General features: G+C 41.8%; 1 protein-coding gene, 1 long non-coding RNA gene and 1 pseudogene across 2 annotated transcripts; 1 reads left to right on the top strand and 2 right to left on the bottom strand.

The window, feature by feature from the left end:
• Nucleotides 1-2,190: 2,190 nt before the first annotated feature.
• Nucleotides 2,191-3,586, bottom strand: LOC134203032 (uncharacterized). Its single transcript, XR_009977408.1, has 3 exons — nt 3,223-3,586; nt 2,931-3,126; nt 2,191-2,573 (listed from the first exon to the last, which is right to left on the bottom strand). It is a non-coding gene; the product is annotated as an uncharacterized LOC134203032 (long non-coding RNA).
• A 6,860-nt stretch (nt 3,587-10,446) lies between these two features.
• Nucleotides 10,447-18,172, bottom strand: LOC134203031 (DNA-directed RNA polymerase, mitochondrial-like; annotated as a pseudogene).
• A 630-nt stretch (nt 18,173-18,802) lies between these two features.
• LOC134203033 (exocyst complex component 6-like) lies at nt 18,803-21,505 on the top strand. Its single transcript, XM_062678015.1, has 3 exons — nt 18,803-19,593; nt 19,658-20,646; nt 20,766-21,505. The coding sequence occupies exons 1-3, from the start codon at nt 18,933-18,935 to the stop codon at nt 21,399-21,401; spliced, it is 2,286 nt and encodes a 761-aa protein (XP_062533999.1). The 5' UTR covers nt 18,803-18,932; the 3' UTR covers nt 21,402-21,505.
• The last annotated feature ends 43 nt before the right edge of the window (nt 21,506-21,548 follow it).

Here is a 21,548-nt window from a genome sequence, read left to right as displayed (position 1 = left end):
GGTAGGGGAGCTAAATGTCAAAGAAGGAAAATTCATACGATTTGACAGGTGTGTACTATAGATAGTAGAATCTATAGATGAGCGAAAGCGTGGCTGAGTCGATTTTTTTGCCCGTGCCCACGCGCATATGACGTCACAGCCCTTAAGCCCCAAACGCAATACAACGGAACGGCGACGGAAACGGAAAATTTGACAGTTGGCCCATATATTTTCTGTCAAATTTGCCGTTTCCGTCGCCGTTCCGTTGTATTGCGTTTGGGGCTTTAACGTTTCCATTGAAATCGTGACGTCATGCTCGTTTGGAGACACGTTTGACAGTTCGTTTGGAGACAGAGGATTTATCTTCGCTCATCTATATATTCCACTATCTATAGTGTGTACCACACATGCCCGCTCGGAAAGTTCTTCTAGAAATCTCCCGTGATATCTCTGAGACAAAAAAAATTAGTCTCCTAGATATTTTTGGTCGATTTCTAGAACCTGTCAGACCTCAAATCCGCCTCAAATGCAACAACCGTTTAAACCGGTGTCTACCTCAAATTTTAGACGAGTAGACCGTTTGAACCGATAGGGATATGACAGGAGTGGTCTCTTAGATATTACCTCGATATCTTCTAGACTCGAATACCACGGGTCTTCTAGACTTCTCCTAGATGTGGGTACCATGTTGCTTCTTCTTTTTCTTTTCTCTGTTGATATTTAAATAAAGTTTCATGAAACACAGCTTTTTAGGAAGATATAAAACATCTCTTTATTTTTGTAAGGGTGATAATTATAACAAAAATATAAATTGGGGACAACTAACTACGGTACATAGTGGGTAATCGGATACATGTGCATCAATGCACGGAATGTCCATTTTCTAGTAATGGGCTATCACGCAGGGCACAGTCAACCCGGTCCTTATCGTCGGAGAATCGGTTTCTTTTTCCCAACGGCTGACTTGGTGTACCCCACGGTATACGGTGTACCCATAGAACGATCATAGTGATACCGCCTGAGTCAGCTGAGGAGGCCTTGGATGATGAGTCTTGTTGTCCCGCCGATGTGGTGCTCTCCATTGCATTGTCGCTTGGGTCACGATCCTTCCTACGAGTGTTCGCATCGGTGTTGATGGCTGGTATTTTTCTCCCGAGGTTGCGGCAGAATATTCAGACGTAGCGTGTCTGAAATGTGAACGCTTAGGCTTCGGTCCGATTCGCGAATTAAACTATACCAATGGGTTAAAATGCCAATGATTTTAAGCCGATGTCCACTGCACTGTCGCTTAGTCACTATCATTTCCGCCCACGAATCTGCGCATCTGTTTTCACGGGTGGTATTTTCCGCTCGATTTTTACGGCAAGTTGCCGTGAACGGATGGGAGGGATTTAGTGTACGGTGCGCGTGCGGTGCGAATGATAGAGTAAAAAAGATGGCGTGGCGCGTAGCATTTGAACCGTTTCGACGAGTGCACCGGTAGATACACACACAATTGTAAATAGCCGAAAGTACTATTATACGGGCCCAAGTCTTTTCGAGGTAGATTCCTGTTCGCTTTTAGATATTCTTCCATGCGGGTGTTTCGGACAGCAGAACAAAGGGAACCGAAGCGACAATCTTTATCTATAGTAACTAAAATATCTTTTGTTAAACCTAACTTCGGAAGTGGTGTGCTGTTTTCATTTGGTGATGTGCTATACAGCGCACTACTTCCGAAATTAGGTTTAACGTATGGATTGTGAGAAAAATCCAATTTCGATAGCGGCTATAATTCGGTTTTCTACACAGAAAGAAAAATCATTGATAGAATCAAAAAAACCATTGGTTAAAATCAGCCTATTGACATCCTATTGTTTAGCCCATCGCCAGATCGTAGCCAGGATGTCCCGGGCTATATTTTTTTTTCATACTGCGTTTCAATGATGACAGCGGTCTATGTCTATTGATGATGATGACACCGCGCTTGTCACCAGCTCGGTTAAAATAAAAAGTTGCGTTGGTTCTTTTTCGTAGAGAGTTGCGTATGTTTGAAATAAAAGTACAGCAACTTTTGCGTCAACGACGGTTCAAAAATGGCATGCAACTCTGAAATTAAAAGTTTAAACTTTTCTAAACAAAACTATAGAACTGTCAAATCCAAATGGTTACAATGTGAAAGAAAGAGTGATTGTTTTAGGAGAAACCGAGGAAACTGAATGAGTAATGCAAACATGAACTTTCAAAAGATCGTAAATCAAAAATAAACCAAGACAAAAAATCTTGCTCCTTTTTTGACTTACAACCTTTTAAACATTCATGTTTTGAACAGTTTGCTTGTCAAAATCAACATTGAAATGGAAGTTTTATTTAATTCATTCAAAAATATGGAAAAAGACATGCTGTTTTCAACGAAAACTATGAACTTTTAAATTAAGAACTGTTGCCGTTGTGAGTATCTCTGCGCTGGAGTCAATACTGCGTTTCTGCCTGGTGCTGGAATGCGGAAGACATGGCAATTTCGAAATACTAGGAGAACATCTTCGGTGATTATCTATATTGCCGCCAATTTATTTTGATTCGCTGCAGACAAACGATTTTCCACCCTAAGCAGCCTGTAAACGTATACACACTCAAATTATTTTGTAGATCTCGGCAAAATTTTTGCCGAGATTCCAACAGCCGAGATCTCGGTAATATTTTTTGCTGAAGTTCGGTAATTACTTTACCGAAATTTCGTCAACATTTTGCCGAAATTCGGCAAAGTTGATTTTTTGCCGAGATCTCGGTAACGATTACCGATGACTCGGTAAAGTTTACCGAAATCTCGGTAAAATTTTTACCGAAATTCGTCGAAATTATTACCAATATCTCGGCTGTTGGATTCTCGGCAATCGGTGAACTTAAAATTTTAAGTGTGTAGAACTATTTTAGAGTAACATAATAAACGCACATTCAAAATATGTTTTCACCTGGCGCTCCGATTTTATTCAAGGTATGTAAGTCTTCGCCACCGCTAGTAAATTATCTGAGTACACTGCTAGTAAATGCACGAGCGTTCGATGTAGGTGAGCAGTGAATTTCACCATGAATAACAAAAAAAGGGGAGCGGGCAGCATGAAAGTGCTCCAGTACCAAACAATTTGCGGAAACGGTCATGGCTTGATTCTGAAATAAGGGAAATAAGCAAATCAATTATTCGTTAGCCGAAGGTCGACGGTGCGGTAATCAGCAGCAGGCTGGTCGTTAATGTAGAGTACTTACCTTTATCTCGAGGAGGCTTACAGAATATCAACCCTTGCCGCTGCAGACGTCGCAATCCAAACTTTTTAAAAAATGTTTCGGATCGAATTCGTACGCGGGATCGGATGATAATTTAAAAACAATACAATAATAATTTGATCACTTTTGCTGTCATTGAGTCCACTCGATAGATTTGACATCAGCTGGTGGTTTGACTGTTCAACAATTTTTATCGTAAAAGGGAGAACTTTTAAATCTACACTCAAGAAAAACGAAAGGCACTTTTAAATTAAAGTTACCACAGTCACGATAATCAATATTACTTTTATTTTAACAAAAATTTGGCGCTTTTCAGATGGAAAGTACGAAATATTCAGTATCACAATATTTTTTCTTTCTGTGTACACACTTAATTTTTATTACCGGGCTCGGTTGCCAGATTACCGAATTCTCAACAGCTGAGCTCTTGGTAGTCACCTCGGTAAACCACATCGAGAACCGAGTGCTCGGTGCTGCATTCTATCGAATAAAATGTCAAATTTTACTTAAATCTAGATTGCTTTGAGAATAGGTCGTATGTGCAAAAGAGAGGCTCTCTTTGTTCACGCTCTCTTTCGCTTGTACATAAGCTAGTTTTGCATATTTTGCCACATTTCCACTTCAGAACGCTAGAGAAAGCTAAAATCTTCTGATATCTGCCAAGAAATCTGAGGTAAACTTTATTATAGATCTGTAATAATCTAAAGAGAATGGAGGCAAAGAGAGACTCTCTTTTGCACATACGACCTATTCTCAAAGCACTCTAGAAATGTTCTGTAAAATGTACTGAGCCCTCGGTCATATAATACCAAGTACTCCGATAAATCACTTGTCAAAAAAAAATTAAGTATTACCGATTTCTCAGTACTTTTTTAACTGTTGATCCGTACTTTTTTTGCGGATCATCTGTAAAAAAATACCGAGCAGATTGTAGCTGTGTTTTTTCTTTCATTCCAGACGTAATTACCCGCATAATTTTGGACTATAATTGGACCATCTCTCAGATCATTCCTGATAATAAATAACGTTACATCTACTATTCAGTTTGCAGTTTAAAAGGATGATAAACCAACCTCTACAGAAATGGTTTTTACTGTATAGTACACTGTGTTTGGCAAATCAACCATATGAGTAATGGGCGGTTAAGTATAATTACTGTACAAAATAGGCTATTTTCCAGTACATTTTTTCGATGCTTAAAGCAGACCCCACACGACGGAAAAAGTTTGACAAACTCTTGATTATTGAAGAAAAAGATTGATGGTGTGAGGGCGAACCCAAAATATTAAAGTAGATATTGAGGAAAATCAGAAAAGTTTGATATTTTTTTCAATATTTCCCCTCATCTCCCCCCGCAGTTTGCCCACAGGAATCGATGACGTTTGAGTGTGTGCGTATTTTGTGCGTTATACCGCTATTTGATTCGTATTAGTTCTGAAAAAGATTAGTTTTTCTTCAGCTACAGCCATGCCGGCTAATCAGTGATAATATTGAAGAAAAGTTTGATGAAAAGTTTGACGAAAAAAGTATTGTCAATATATGCCTCGTGTGGGGTCTGCTTAACATATACTATGGTTCACTTACAATCCTCGTTTTTTGATAAAACAGCTTAGGTTATAATATAGATACAGTATAATGATATATGGATAAAATCGATGGACCGTATCTTTTACCTTTAATTAGTAGGAGCAACCATTGGCATTTTTTCCTTTTTGTGATGAAAACACGATAAATATGCAACATGCTAATTATGCTTTATTTTCCACAAACCTCACTAGTATGAAAGGCGGAATGTTCCTGATTAAAGTAATTATTATTATTATTTAATCAGACTAAGGCCGAAGAGGCCTGTGCGGTATATAAGACGATCCCCACCAGTGCGTAAATAAAGCCAAAATAGCAACCTCTATCATGACGCGAACTCGCACCGGTCGTTGGTAAACGGGTTTGGGAAATGCAAACGCAACCTTCGGTGAATAGCGAGTTGGCAAATTTGGCGACCCGCTCCAACCGTTGCCAAACCATCACACGGAAATATAGAGTAACGCATAAATAAAAAATGTGCCGTCTTCTGAAAAATTGTTCGGTTATTCATCATCAAAACCATTGTGATGGAGATCAGTTTAGTTTGGATTTCAACTGATTGGCGGCGCTAGTGCATATGAAATAACCTGATAGGTTTGATATCTCGAAATCTGGAATTTTTAGAATATTGGCGTCTTCTACAAAGTTGTTCGGGTGATCAAAACCATCATGACGAAAACAAGTTTAATTTGAAATACAATCGCTTGGCGGCGCTAGTGAATTGGAAATAACCTAAAGGTTAAATATTTCGATAGTTGAAATGTTAAGAATATTGCCGTCTTCCACAAAGTTGTTCGGATGATTGAAACCATCATGACGAAAGCAAGTTTAGTTAATAATACAACCGCTTGGCGGCGCTAGTGTATTGGAAATAACCTCATAGGTCAGGTATCTCAAAATATGTAATTTTTAGAATATTGCCGCCTTCTACAAAGTTGTTCGGGTGGTTAAAACCATTATGACCAACGCTGGTTTAGATTAAGATATAACCGCCTGGTGGCGCTAGTGTATAAGAAATAACCTGCTAGGTTAGATATTTCGTAAACTGAAATTTTTAGAATATTGCCGTATTCCACAAAGTTGTTCGGGTGGTGAAAACCGTCATGATGCAAGCAAGTTTAGTTTTAAACACAATCGCTTAGCGGCGCTAGTGTATAAGAAATAAACTGATAGGTTAAATATCTCAAAATCTGGAATTTTCAGAATATTGCCGTATTCTACAAAGTTACTTGACATAAGACGAGTTCGTACAATTCCATTTAATTCCACCACTTGGTTATACCTTTGACAGATACTTATTTCGACTTCTACAGTAAGGCCATCTTCAGTGTCTCGTACTTGACTCGATTCGACTCAACTCGAGCGCTAACGAGTATTGCGGTTTCAAACTAAACTTCTGGTTTTGACTACCCTTTTAAATCTTACATAATAACCAACCTAAAAGATAATTCGGATAACTTTGTAGAAGATGACCATCTTCTAACTCTAACGGATTTAGAAATATTTAACCTAACAGGTTATTTCTCATACACTAGCGCCGTTATGCGTATGAATTCCAAACTAAACTAGTCTTCATCATAAATGTTATGGCTACCCGAACAACTATGTAGAAAACAAAATCTTTCTAAGTCTTATAGATCTCGAGATATCCACCCCACTAAATTATTGCATATAAGCTAGCGCCACCTAGCAGATGTGTGTCTAGCTAATCTGATAATCACAAAATGCATTACGCACATACTTATATTACAAAAGTTGGAGCGCGTTCTGAAAGATTTGAAAATAAATAATATTTTTTTCCTGATTTTATTTATTTCCGTGTTTGCCTCAATAGCAACCGGATATTCACCACCGGTGCGAAGCATGATTGCACTTCAACAACCTTGATAGAAACAACCGGTGCGAGACCAAGTGCATAAATAAAATATGAACGCATTTCGTTCCTATACTAGACACTCATTTGGATACACATCGGTGGGGATCGTCTAAGAGTCTTCTCCATTCGGCTCGGTCCATGGCTACACGTCGCCAACCACGCAGTCTACGGAGGGTCCGCAAGTCATCTTCCACCTGATCGATCCACCTTGCCCGCTGCGCACCTCGCCTTCTTGTGCCCGTCAGATCGTTGTCGAGAACCATTTTCACCGGGTTACTGTCCGACATTCTGGCTACGTGCCCGGCCCATCGCAGTCGTCCGATTTTCGCGGTGTGAACGATGGATGGTTCTCCCAACAGCTGATGCAATTCGTGGTTCATTCGCCTCCTCCACGTACCGTCCGCCATCTGCACCCCACCATAGATGGTACGCAGCACTTTCCTTTCGAAAACTGCAAGTGCGCGTTGGTCCTCCACGAGCATCGTCCAGGTCTCGTGTCCGTAGAGAACTACCGGTCTAATTAGCGTTTTGTAGATTGTCAGTTTGGTACGGCGACGAACTCTATTCGATCGGAGCGTCTTGCGGAGTCCAAAGTACGTACGATTTCCAGCCACTATGCGTCTCCGAATTTCTCTGCTGGTGTCATTTTCGGCAGTCACCAGTGAGCCCAAGTACAAGGGGCACGACACTTCCGCTTTTATGGAAAAAATCACCAAAAAACCTATCAAACTAAACATTTTTTCAAATATCCTATCAAATTCATCTAAGCGTGCATTATCATCGTCTATTCTTAGATATCTGTTTCTAATCTTTTATATCCAGCCCCGTGGCAAAAGATGCTTCTCAGCGTAGCGAACATCTTCATGAATATGTCCAGCATACATTTTGAAAAGTACTTCTCCCGAATCGTTCCTTTATAAGCAACTGGATTTTATCCAAAATATTGTTGGCTATACTTTTTCAATTTGTTCAAAAATAATACCAGCAATTATGGGCATGAAAATATAATCTTAAAACATCTTTATTTATTTCATTTCAATTTCACTAATGAATGTTGTTCGATTTGCATCCCGGACCATTTCAACTGTGATACTCAACACAGTATAAACAATAATAATATCTTTTGTTTGATTGGGAGCGGGAGAACAAGTTACGAAAAATGATTTCGTATAGCGCTTGATTTCACCTGTAGATTCCCTTCAATTCGTAAGTTTATTATATTTTATCATCAAATAACATAATTCCCATGGTCAAAGATGTAAATCTTGCAAATTATTTAGAAAACAATTTATAGATTTAACCAAAACAAATAGTAAACAAAACACATGATGTTTATTCTCGTACAATAACAACGGACGGTAATGAGCTACCGTCCGTGGACATGGTGGCTATTGTCAAACCCCTTGCGATAGTATAGGACGCCAGGGGGGTGTTTATATCCCTTCCAAGTTTTTGTCAATTTTGGCAAAAGGCCTTTTCACGAGAAGTTAGAAAAACAGCTGATTATGACAACGCATGAAATGTGATGAAATGATACAAAAGAGATAGACCAAAACAAACAAGAATCTTTCGTGAACCCAGCCAACAGTACAGGACTGAAACAACCGCGGGGGACGCAAACTCTTTCGTTCTTGTTCCAGTTTCTGTACCGTTGGCCAAGTTCATCATGATGAATTTCTTCAAATGCCGCAGATGTGAAAACATCGGTACGGATGATGCATTTAATTTGTTTTGCACAGCTATGCGAATAAACAGTGCTTTTCGAGGTCTCCCTAATCAATGATCGAAAACGACATTAAAAGCCGGAACCTCGACCTCGACATCCTTGGGCACATCGGTACCAATTATTATGTATTTTAAGTTTGGCAAAAAATGTTAAAGAGGTTATTGTATAGAACAGTATCAAAAGAAAACCAACGATATTATTTCCTCTTTGTTTGTCATTCTGACAGCATCTTGACAGTGCTACACGCGAAAATATCCTAAAATATCCGTTTCTATATATACTGAGTATACTGAGAAAAATTCCATGGTAACGGTTACTATTTTGTAGACTACGCCAAGTTTTTAAAACAACTACAAATTTTCAGTTAAGTTAACCACGCATTCGGACAAATTCACCACTGATTCAGTTCATGCAACAACATTCCACCAGGGCCACAGTTGATTTTTACTGCACGCATGGTAAAATCAAACGGGTTTGTTGTCTGCTGAAAATCGTCGGTGCGTATTCTTAAATTAACCCTCAGAATGGTATTGTGTATCCGGAATAAATTTATACCGCTTTTTATACCGAAGTTGGATTTTTCTCCAGATACAACTTCGGAAGTAGTGCCGTGGATTCCCCTAAAGATGCGCTAAACAACGCATCCATTAGTTTGACAGATAAAACTTCGGAAGAAAGTTCGGTTCGGAAGTCCGGACTTCCGAATTCTAAGTTGGTGCTACGCCGACAATAGTTTCGACCGCAACATTTTTTTGCGTGTAAGCATTTCTAAAAAAGATATTTTAGTTACTAGATAAAGATTGTCGCTTCGGTTCCCTTTGTTCTGCTGACCGAAACATGTGTGGTACATACCTGTCAAATCGCATGGATTTTCCTTCTTTGACATTTAGCCAGGAACTAATAACCGGGACGTGATTGTCCCGAAGAACCGATTAAAAATTCATGCAACCCAGAAGAGCTGACGAGACCAGCACCGCCAGAGGCGCTAGTGTAGTTTACTCACATTATGGTTAAATTTATTTTGAAGTGTTTCGGAAAGTGTAGACTTTTTTTGACAGACGTTTTATTTACGTTTTATCTGAAAAGCAAAACGCAAAAAGTTTTGTGGTTCCGCTCGGAAGCAATCTGCTGTGCGCCGTATAATCTAATTAATTCGTTTTTTCACTGTCGTCGTAACTATATTCTGGATTAAGGTTTTAGTCGCCGTAGTCGTCTGTGGACAGGGAGTTGCAAGCTAGGTATTAAGAAGTCCGAAAACGTAACACAAAAAATTGAGAAGTGAATAGCGCTGGAAAAACGAACACTGCCAGATCATCATCCAGGGTGAGGACAACTGCCGCTATACCAGTATCGAAGGCGATACCAACAGCTTCAAAGCGCTGGAAGCGCTCATTTTAATCAACGTCGGGCTAGTGTCGCAGAAGACCTATTAAGCTACCGGCCCTCTGCAGGCTGGAATTGTCTAACAACCGCATTTAGACAAGACTGTGGATGGATCCAACCGAGAAAACGCCAAAGCATGATGAGGAGGACGACAATTATGTTTTGTTAGCTGATGTTTATAATTTAAATCTCGAAAAGGACGGATCAGTCTGGAACAAGGAGAATGGGGAAGTCGATTGAGACTTCCACGAATGCACCGATGAGGATTTAAACGACGGAAAAGGTTAAGCCGCAGTGATTGGAAATTACTACAGACGAGCTACCAAATAAGGTAAGTCACAAATTTTGTAGTTTGAATTTAGTGATTTATACTACTACGCACTACGGCCTGAATAACATGTTATTCAAATTGTCGACAAAACAAAAACCTCATCAAGATAGCCGAATAACATGTTACAAGGCCCTAGTGCGAACATAGTTAGTCATCCTCGGTTGATGTTTTAAGAATGTTCTGGGCTGCTTCTGAAATTATCTCGATTGTGTTTATGATTTAAAAAATCTATACTGCCGATTTTGAAAGCTCATATAACCAAATCCACAAACTATCTTATTTACATTTGATTCTATTCGCAGCGTTGCCGTCGTCCATTGTTTCACACTGGGAGAGTTGAGCTTCAATCTAAAGGATCTGATGCAGCAATCGTGCAACCAAACCATGTACGAAGTGGACGAAACCAGAAATAAAAGCATGCATGCCTTAATAAAGATTTATTGGCCTTCTAACATGGTACATATTTATAGCGATTCATGAACTAAATGTGACATGTCTTCAACAAACGTTCCTTTCTATGTGAAGGTAATCCTTTCGAGCTTCCGAAGGGATTTTTTTTCGGGAATCCTTTGGTATATCGAAGGGAATCCTTTCGGCATTTTAAAGAATCCTTTCCGTAGACACGTAGACTAAATTTTCACATTTTGAAACCCTCTTCCTTTAAAGACTAAGAAACCAATAATCTTGCAAAGAACATTATTTAAATATCATAATTGGATTATATGAAATGGATATCAGAAGGAAGCTTCATTTTATTGCGTCGCTTATCTTCTTCTTATTGGCATTACATTCCCCACTGAGACATTGCCTCCTCGCTGCTTTGTGTTCATTCAGCATTTCCACAACTAAGTTTCTATTCTGCATTCGTACATCATGAGGCTAAAACGATAATACTGTTATGCCCGGGTAGGTCGTGACAATTTCCATACCGAAAATTGCCTAGACCGGCACTGGGAATCAGCATGGTCTTGCTTTACGCATCTTACCGCTAGGCTAAGGAGGGCATGGCTTTTGAAAGATAAATATTGGCGGCGTTGTTTTGCGTAGTTTTCAACCTGTTTCGGCCCGGGTTACGATTTCAAATTGTAAAATCCACCGTTCCCTTGTTTTTCGACCGATTTGCGAGAAATTTGGAGGAAAGATGCATTAAACCCTATATTTTTGTATTGATTTGGTGATTGGGTCCTTGGGTACGGTTTTATCGAGAGGGTCCCCTGGGTCAAATGGGGTCAAAAATAGGTCAACTTCCTTTTAATCGTAGATAACTAGTAGTAAATGCTCTTAATAATGATGCAATCGTTATTATTAATCATTTTGCAAAAGTGGGAATGGAAACTGCATGTTTGGATCCGGTTACAGATGCTCCGGGAACTTGGTTCCCCCAGGGAAGTGGTCACTTTTTGAGTTGTTCTGAAACCCAACTTGCGACACATCAAACTTCATGATTTTCCAACACAAATATAATAGAAGGCATTTGCAAAGCATCTGTGCACATTAGCCACTTCCGGAGGTTTCCTGGGAACCTGATGCCCCAAGGGAAGTGGTCACTTTTTGAATGGTTTGAAACCCAGCTTGCGACACATCAAACTTCATGATTTGGCAACACAAATATAATTGAAAACATTTGCAGAACTTCTGAGCGCATTGGCCACCTACGGCCGGAGGTTCCCTGGGTACCTGGTGCCCTCAGGGAAGTGGTTACTTTGAAGTGGTTCTGAAACTCAGCTTGCGACACATCGAACTCCATGATTTTGCAGCGCAAATACAATAGAAGACGTTTGCAGAACATCTGGGCACATTTGCCACTTTCGAGGGTTCCCTAGGTTTTCAGGATCGCACTCCATGCCCCCCAGTAACGGACTGGGCTGAGAGAGTAGGAGGTTGAGGGTTCGAGTCCCTCCAAGACACGTGGATTCTTTTTCGCAAATTTCATATCAATTTGTCCATTTCGAAACATATGCTGTGCATATGCACAGCCAAGATATTTAACAAAAAAATGCTGTAAAATATTTTGGGGCCTTCCTTAGCCGTGCGATAAGATGCGCGGCTAAAAAGCAAGACCATGCTGAACAAAGCTGGATAAGATTCCCAGTTCGGTGCAGGAAAGGATGCTCCGAAACACACAGTAGATTATTTGGAGAAAACAAAATCTTTCAGTTTGATATGGCGCAGGCTGATTTTCAGAACCAACTAAAAAAGGCCACTTCTATGGGAGCGTAAGGTTCCCAGGGAACCCTCGGAAGTGGCCGATGTGCTCAGATGCTGAGAAAATGCCTACTTTTGTATTTGTGTTGCAAAATCATGAAGTTTGATGTGTGGCAAGCTGTGTTTCAGAACCACTCAAAAAGTGACCACTTCTCTTGGGTCATCAGGTTCCCAGGGAACCTTCGGAAGTGGCCAATGCGCTCAGAAGTTTTGCAAATGTTTCCTATTGTATTTGCGTTGCAAGATCATGAAGTTCGATGTGTCGCAAGCTGGGTTTCAGAATCAATCGAAAAGTGGCCACTTCCCTGAGGGCTTCAGGTTCCCAGGGACCCTCTGGAAGTGGCTCATGTGCACAGATGCTCTGCAAATATCTTCTATTATATTTGCGTTGCAAAATCATAAAGTTGGGTTTCAGAGTCAATCAAAAAGTGCCCACTTTCCTTGGGGCATCAGGTACCCAAGGAACCTCCGGAAATGGCCAATGTGACCAGATGTTCTGCAAATATCTTCTATTGTATTTGTGTTGCAAAATCATGAAGTTTGATGTGTCGAAAGCTGGGTTTCAAAACCACTCAAAATGTGACCACTTCCCTCGTGGCATCAGGTTCCGAGGGAACCTCCGGAAGTCGCCAATGTGCCCAGATGCTCTGCAAATTTCTTATATTGACTTTGCGTTGCAAAATCATGGAGTTCGATGTGTCGCAAGCTGGGTTTCAGAGTGAATCAAAAAGTGACCACTTCCCTGAGGGCTTCAGGTTCCCAGGGAACCTCCGGAAGTGGCCAATGCGCTCAGAACTTCTGCAAGTTTTTCCTATTGTATTTGCGTTGCAAAATCATGACGTTCGATGTGTCGCAAGCTGAGTTTCAGAATCAATCAAAAAGTGACCACTTCCCTCGTGGCATCAGGTTCCGAGGGAACCTCCGGAAGTGGCCAATGTGCCCAGATGCTCTGCAAATTTCTTATATTGACTTTGCGTTGCAAGATCATGGAGTTCGATGTGTCGCAAGCTGGGTTTCAGAGTCAATCAAAAAGTGACCACTTCCCTGAGGGCACCAGGTACCCAGGGAGCCTCCGGAAGTGGCCAATGCGCTCAGAAGTTCTGCAAATGTTTTCAATTATATTTGTGTTGCCAAATCATGAAGTTTGATGAGTCGCAAGCTGGGTTTCAGAACCACTCAAAAAGTGACCACTTCCCTGGGGGAACCAGCTTCCCGGAACATCTGTAACCGGATTTTGAAGGTCCAAACATGCAGTTTCCATTCCCACTTTTGCAAAATGATGAATAATAACGATTGCATAGTTATTAAGAGCATTTACTACTAGTTATCTACGATTAAAAGGAAGTTGACCTATTTTTGACCCCATTTGACCCAGGGGACCCCCTCAATAAAACCGTACCCAAGGACCCAATCACCAAATCAATACATCTACACAAAAATATAGGGTTTAATGCATCTTTCCTCCAAATTTTATGCAAATCGGTCGAAAAACAAGAGAACGGTGGATTTTACAATTTGAAATCGATACCCGGGCCGAAACGGCTTAACGCTTTTTCCCGATGCACACCCGCGTCTTTTTGACGCCGCTTACACTCAGCGTTGAAAAGACGCTACGTGCACGTGCCCATGGGCATCGGACCTAATGCTGTTCGGTTGAGAAGGAGTGTTGAATAGCAACCGAGCGCTATGAGCTAGCAACATCGAATTACATTTCCTGTAGTAGGCTAGAACCTGAATGAATAAAATTATGTCACGTCCATTGCTACCGTTACTCAAACCAGACCTGTTTTCTGCCAACTCTGCCTATCTTAATACCATCAGCCGTATGTACTTCTGCAATCAGTTGAGTAGATGGTAGTAGTGAGTCAACGTACATCATTTAAAAAATTTACACGAGATTTCCAATAAAATTTGTTCTAGCTTAAATATCTGTTATCTGTGGTGGAACTTTTGAAGGAACCCTTAATGTAACTCCTGGATGAATCCTTGGTGGAACTTCCGGAGGAATCTCTGGTGGAACTCCTGGATGAATACTTGGAGGAACTTCTCGAGGAATCCCTGGTGGATTTTATATTTGAACTCATAGCGAAATCCTTAGTATGCCTTATACGGTGGAATCCCTGGTGAAACTTCTGGAGGAATCCTTGGTGGAGCTCCTGAAGGAATCTTTGATGGAACTCCTGGAAGAATCCTTAGTGGAACTCTTGGAGGAATCTCCGATGGAACTTCTGGAGGAATCCCTGGTTGAACTCCTGGTGAAACTTCTGGAGGGATCCTTGATGAAACTGCTGGATGAATCCTTGATGGAACTTCTCGATGAATCCCTGTTGGAACTTCCTAGAGGAATCCTTAGTAGGCCTCCTGGAGGAATCCCTGATAGAACTCCTAAGTCGAGTCAAGTACGAGAAACTGCTTATGACAAGTCCTCGTCTTATGACAAGTCCTGAGGGAATTTCTGGTGAAACTTCTGGAGGAATCCTTGGTGGAACACCTGGATAAATCCCTGTAAGGAGTTCCTAGAGGAATGCTTAGTAGGCCTCCTGGAGGAATCCCTGGTGGAACTTCTGGATGAATCCTTGGTGGAACTTCTGGAGAAAACCCTGGTGGAATTTCCTGGAGGAATTCTTGGTGGAACTCCTGAAGGAATTCCTGGTGAAACTTTTGGTGGAATCCCTGGTGAAACTTCTGGAGAAATCCTTGGTGTAACTTCTGGAGCAATCTTTGGAATCTGGATAAATCCTTGATGAATCTCTGTTAGGAGTTCCTAGAGAAATGCTTAGTAGGCCTCCTGGAGGAATCCCTGATGGAACTTCTGGATGAATCCTTGGTGGACCAGTAACAATCGTGAACGGAAATGAACGTCAGTCCGGCTCGTTCACACAACAAAGACGTCAGCATCATGTGGCTTGAATCCAACGAGTGCACAAAGTTAGGAGGGAATGCATTCTTCTGTTTCATGATGTTTTGCTTTTCGTACGAGTCCATTGAGAAATGTTCCGGCATGTGGTTCGCCTTGGAGGACATCGGCCTATCGGAGCGGTTGTATGGCTGAACCACCAGCAGGCCAAGCGGTGTGATCCATTCGAAGTTCCTCGCGCATACGGCGGAGATGAGCCTTGCACAATCGGTAAACCAATCTTGAATTTCTCTAGCCGACGTGAACATTTCGCTCAAGGCATTGAAGGTTTTCACCGTTAAGTAGCTGGAAGCGGACCAAACCCATTCTTTGGGAAAATCGTTGATGTATTCCGGCTGGCGGGCGATTTGTTTCCGAGCACCGAAGCGCGTTACGCCGTACACAGTGGTCATGACAGTTTGTTTTATAACTTTCCGTTGTATGTGACCTTTGAGGATCTGTGCAACTTTCACGCCGTTCTCAGAATCTTTGGTACGTTTTTCTTCCACTAAAGCAGCTACCGTACTGTATACATCCTGGGGTACATGAGATGGGGCGAGATTAACGCTCTTTGCTCCAACCGTATCTCGACCCAACGCTGCATAGTGCTGTAGACCATTGCACGAATCATCTTGATGGATAGGGAAGCCACTCATGAATGTTGCTGGATCAGGGCATCGAAGCACCTTTGCAACTTCTATGCAGCATCCCAAAGTTTGTCACGGTTCGTCAGATGTACTTCACCACATTCGACCGGTCAAGGATCGATCAGAAGAATCCAAAATATCGTCCATTATTTCGTCTGCGTACTTCAAACGATCCTCAACTGACTCTCGCTTCTTCAATCCGATTAGATTGATGCAATGCAACTTCAACCATTTAAAGCAATCTTGACCCAAGGGCCTCTTTTGGTGAAAGATCATCAAACTGCGAGCCATATCGTGTCCCAAATGGTTCAAATGGGGTGGAATCGGGTATACTCTTCCACAAAAATCTATGTTTTGCGGAAGCCAAAATACTTTGTCCCGGAAATGGTTGGCCAATGATAGCCGGTACAGTGCATCGCACCACAAGCTGTACATGTCTCCTTGCTTCCGCCGATGCGTCATCTTTTGGCGCATCATTTTAAAACGGTCGTAGCCGGTCATTTCATTTCGCGGTATGGTTTCAACAATTCCAGGAAGCGCACTCGGTGGCTCCGGAACATCGAGTTTAGCATCGCCTCCATTGTTGAACACCTCCAGAATTATATCCAAAACTTCCTCGTGGATTTTTCAAGGAATAACAGCTAGTTAATTGAGTGCATCGAGCGTAGGGTACATATCTTGGGGATTTGCCTGGTTGATGCGTTCGGACTGTTGATGGGCTTGTTGAGGTAGCCGTATGAGTTCTGATTTTGCTACAATGTAGCCCCCATTCGTGGGCGTACTCCAAGGTTGCGGAGGACAAAGCATAGGCACTAAATTCACATCAAATTTAAGATGCTCCTGTTGTGATTTTCTATGAAGTTTGATTTGAACTTCACCTGCCGGTTTCCTCGTGAGGTAGCATTTACGTTGATTTTCATATCGTTTTTAATAATATTGTATAGAAACTTTCCTACACCGCAAACCGCAGCTCTGGGCTTTTCTTCCGACAACACATCGCAATACAAACTGTAGATTTCACACGTCTTGTCCAACACTCCGCTTTTTCGTTTTTTCTCCACGTTATATCAAGACTCAACCTTGTAGCCAAGTGCTTTTTGCAGTTGCGATTGGACATAACTGAATGTATCTGATCCCTCAAGCAGATATTGCTTCATCCAAGATAATTTCGGTGAACTGTGCCACGCTCAGAACCATGAGGTACGGAAACAGGTTGATGGCTCGGTTAGATTTTGATTCTATTACTGCTTTCAATGTGTTAAGATCCCGGTGGAATGCCAAAGTGATTTGTTTTGCCCAAACTTTCCGAAGCTCTTCAAGTTCTTTGCGCTAGAATTTAAAAAAAAGTGTTTTAGAAATTGTTGATTGGGAAAATAACCAATTTTAATGGTATGGGAGGTAATCTACAAACAATCCTCTATGAGGAAAGTTCGAGGCTCTGTATTATTGAAAGTCACCTTCAATAAGTGTCACTACTTACGTATTGCTTAACTGTATCATTTGGATGCTCTTCACCGTTAGGTGCCCCTTCAATTCCAATTCCACTTGAGCTTTGCTAAATTCTTTCAGTTGGTCCCGCGTAAATCCTGCCTTCGGTTCCATTATTTCAGCACCAGCGACTTTGACATCTCCTCCACTGATATGCCTTTCGTTGGGAGGCCTGACATTCTCGTTGAGTGAGTTCAATAGGTGATTGTCATACAGCAACGGTGGAGCAGTATAGTTAGGTGTGTACTCCGGCTTCAACTCACAGAACAAATTCAGCACAGTTGGAGATGTTCCGGAGATGTTGATGTTGATTTTTGATGAAGTGAAAAAACAAAACACAATGCTGTCATGTTTTGCACGGAAAGCAAATGATGGAGAAAAACTGACAACTGACTTGGTGTCTTTTCATTTGTATACCTAGAACTCTACACATCGATGGAGACTACAAGCGCAACACGGAAAAATCCCGAGTGTCGCGTCCCGGTTATTAGTTCCTGATTTAGCTCCCCTATCCTCGCCAGCAAAAGATGTTCCGGACAGCGACGACAGCGACAATCTTTATCTAGTATTTCTAATCGCAGGAAAGATAGCCCAATTTGAGTTATTTAATTTAAGCTATATGGGTTCATTCACAAATTACATAACGCTAAAATAGACCATTTTCAACCCCCACCCACCCCCTCATAACGTGTTTTGTATGGAAGGGTTCTAAAATTTGTATGGGCCGTAACGTTCGGACAGTCACCCTCCCACCCCCTAAAGTGTTATGTAATTTGTGAATGAGCCCTATTTTCATTTCTAAGACACTGAAAGTAACGTTCGGAAAAAATATTTCAAAAATTCCGATGAAAAGTATGGGAATTTTTTTGAGAATTGTCTTGTGTCGTGCCCCTTGCATTTTGCGTAACAAATCGTAACCAAAATTATACAACCCCCCACCCCCTACTGCGTTACGTAATATTTGAACAGACCCTTAGTCTACCGACTAATACTAAAGACACACTGGTGGTACAAGGACCGTGGTATCCAGCTTTCCACGCACGGTAATGGCGGCTTGTCGGTGTGTAAAAATCAATCGGTCACTGTACGTTTTGACACTAGCTGGAGGAAAACTCACCGGCGAAAAGGCCTTTTTTCCCTTCCCCTTATCAAGGAACGCCAGTATACTTTTTATTCATATGACCCTTGTGTCGTGCCCCTTTGAGTAATGTACGGAAAAAATATTTCAAAAAATCCGATGAAAAGTATGGCATTTTTTGAGAATTGTCTTGTGTCGTGCCCCTTGGATTTAATCCAAAAAATTTTATGCAGATCACAGATTTTTAAGATTTTTTGGTTTCAAAACGCAGATGGTTTTCAAAAAATATGTGGCAACACTGTCATTTCACTCGTTTCGTAAAATAGCTTATTTATATGTTCTTTTCAAATGTTACGCGAGACTTCATTAAAGAAAAAATTCCAAAAATTCACAACAATCAACATTTTAATTTTGAAGTTTGTTGTGCAGTAAAAAATCTTCATAAAAAGTGATCTGCTGTCTTGTAAACCTTGTAAAAATGGCCAACATTTCGATGCAGGACATTGAAGCGGTGGACGACTATTGGGGGCCGACGTTTCGTACGATTTTGGAAGGAAATTCGCACGACCAAATTTCCGAACAGCTCGAGTCGCGCATTCGGTCCCACGACAAGGACATTGAACGGATCTGTAATCTGTACTACCAGGGCTTCATCGATTCTATCCGGGAGCTACTGCTGGTGAAATCGCAAGCGCAGAGTTTGAACCAGGAGGTGCAAGCCCTGGACGATGGCCTGGCGAAAGCTTCGGCCGGGGTGATTGCCAAAGGTAACGATTTGGTCAAGGCCCGGAAGGTGGAGGGAAACATTGCCGGCGCAATCGAGGGACTGTCCAGCTGCTTGCCGGTGCTGGAGTGCTACTCGAAGCTGTTGAAACAGGTGCGAGAGAAGCGGTACTACCCGGCGCTGAAGACGTTGGAGGTGCTGGAAAATGAATACTTGCCGAAGGTGTCCGGGTACCGATTTTCGCAGCAAATGCGGGAGACCATTCCGAAGTTGAAGGAGAATATTAAAAAGTCGTCGGAGGAGGATTTTCGGGAATTTTTGGAGAATATTCGCAAGTTTTCGCCACGGATCGGTGAGATCGCAATGAAGCATACGAAGGAGCTGCAGAAGCGAGATTTGGACACGATCATTGCAGGTTTGTTCAACAAATGGTGAGTTGTTTTTACGGGTTTTTCAATATTATCAACACACAATTGCAGAATACAAACAGATGTCGCTGAATGGGGAGTGCGTTGATGACGAGGAAGATGTAAACGCCCAGGATCTAATTGATTTTTCTCCTATATATCGCTGTTTGCACATTTATACGGTGCTGAATGATAAGGAGTATTTCGAGAAGGACTATCGAAAACAGAGGAGAGATCAGGCTAAATTGGTGCTGCAGGCACCGCAAACCATGCATGACAATTTAGAAGCTTATAAGACGTACATTTATTCAATAGTAGGATTTTTCGTAGTAGAAGACCACGTTATGAACACTGGCGGAGAGATTGTAACACAAACATATCTGGACGATTTGTGGTCTTCGTCTTTGACCAGAGCCGTGAACGTTTTGAGCATGTCATCGTCGTCCTGCACGGACCCTAACATTCTACTTCGAATCAAAAACCTAATTATGCTTAGCATTACAACCTTGAAGAACTATGGATACACTGTTTCGCAGCTCTGGGACTTGCTGCTGGAAATGCGGGATCACTACAACGAAGTCTTACTCCAACGGTGGGTCAACGAGTTTCGAGACATTTTGGACAAGAGTGATTTCTTACCGCTGGAAGCACTCACACAGGAAGAATACGATGCAGTTTTGGAACGATTTCCTTTCCATTCGGAACAGCTGGAGGCCCAACCGTTTCCGAAAAAGTTTCCATTCTCGCGTATGGTTCCAGAGGTGTACCACCAAGCAATGGAATTTATGTACGCTTGCATGAAGTTCTCTGAGGAGCTTACCCTTTCTCCGAACGAGATTGCTGCCATGGTTCGAAAGGCGGCCAATTTGTTGCTCACGCGCAGCTTTAGCGGATGTTTGTCGGCTGTGTTCCGCAGTCCCAGTTTGGCGCTGATGCAGGTCATTCAGATCATTATCGATACTCAGTATCTGGAGAAGGCAGGGCCGTTCTTGGATAGTTTCGTGTGCAAAATGACCGGAACCAGTCAAAATGTGACGCAAACACCGTCGGCGATGTTTCAGGTTGGTATTTTATGTCAGTGTGGATTGCGCAGCAATCATTTTGCACAATTTTTTTTCCAAATATTTTGTTTTTAACGGTCAATGCAATGCAATTTTAAAACATTTATTTTTTAATCCAGGTGGCCCGCTCGGAAGCCGAACAGCAAGTGTCGACCAAGCTATGTTCCAAACTGGATGAATTTTTCGAAGAGCTTGAAGGATACGATTGGCTGCTGCCGGAAAGCTACGGCCATGCGTCGCCATTCGTGACGGATATGATTGCCTTTCTGCAGAGTACATTTCAAAGCTTTTCCTACATCTTACCGGGTGTTGCGCAGGCCGCCTGTCGAAAAGCTTGCGAGCACGTTGCCACACGGATCTACAAGTTGATCCTGTCGGAGGAAATCAAACAGATTTCTGGCGGAGCTCTGGATCAAATAAACCTGGACCTAATGCAGTTCGAGTTGTTTGCCGCGTCGGATCCGGTACCCGGCCTGCGAGAAGGAGACCTATCGAAATATTTTGCGGAGATCAGACAACTGCTGGACTTGTTGATTTCGGAGGATTGGAGCGCATATCTTCACGATTTTGGCAAAGATGAAAACCGATACTCTTTGGTGCATCCATCAACGATTATTGTGGTGCTGGAAAAGCTGAGGGAAGCGGACAAAAAGTCAATGCTTTCGTTGATGAAATCCAAGTCGGAAAGAGACAAAAAGAAACTTCTGGAAACGGTTCTACGCCAGCTAAAGCAATTAGCTGAGAGACAGAACTGAAAAGTTTTGGATTCAACTTCCAACATTGATTAGTATTAGACGAACGATTATTTATTAGAAATGTAATTCCGATCATAATAAAGAAACCATAATCTACGAATCAAGTTTGATGCCTTCCATTACTTCTACGACCTCCGTGACATCAAT

The sequence above is a fragment of the Armigeres subalbatus genome, unplaced genomic scaffold (assembly GCF_024139115.2).
Source record: "Armigeres subalbatus isolate Guangzhou_Male unplaced genomic scaffold, GZ_Asu_2 Contig1592, whole genome shotgun sequence".
NCBI lineage: Eukaryota > Metazoa > Arthropoda > Insecta > Diptera > Culicidae > Armigeres > Armigeres subalbatus.
Note: the sequence above shows the minus strand (reverse complement) of the source record. Positions and strands in the feature narration are given on the sequence as shown.

Bases quoted from the DNA above. Each gene is read 5' to 3' on its own strand.
- LOC134203033 (XM_062678015.1), top strand. From the start codon at position 18,933: ATGGCCAACATTTCGATGCAGGACATTGAAGCGGTGGACGACTATTGG. The intron at 19,594-19,657 runs GTTTGTTCAACA...ACACAATTGCAG, and splicing joins TTTGGACACGATCATTGCAG to AATACAAACAGATGTCGCTG. The intron at 20,647-20,765 runs GTTGGTATTTTA...TTTTTAATCCAG, and splicing joins CACCGTCGGCGATGTTTCAG to GTGGCCCGCTCGGAAGCCGA.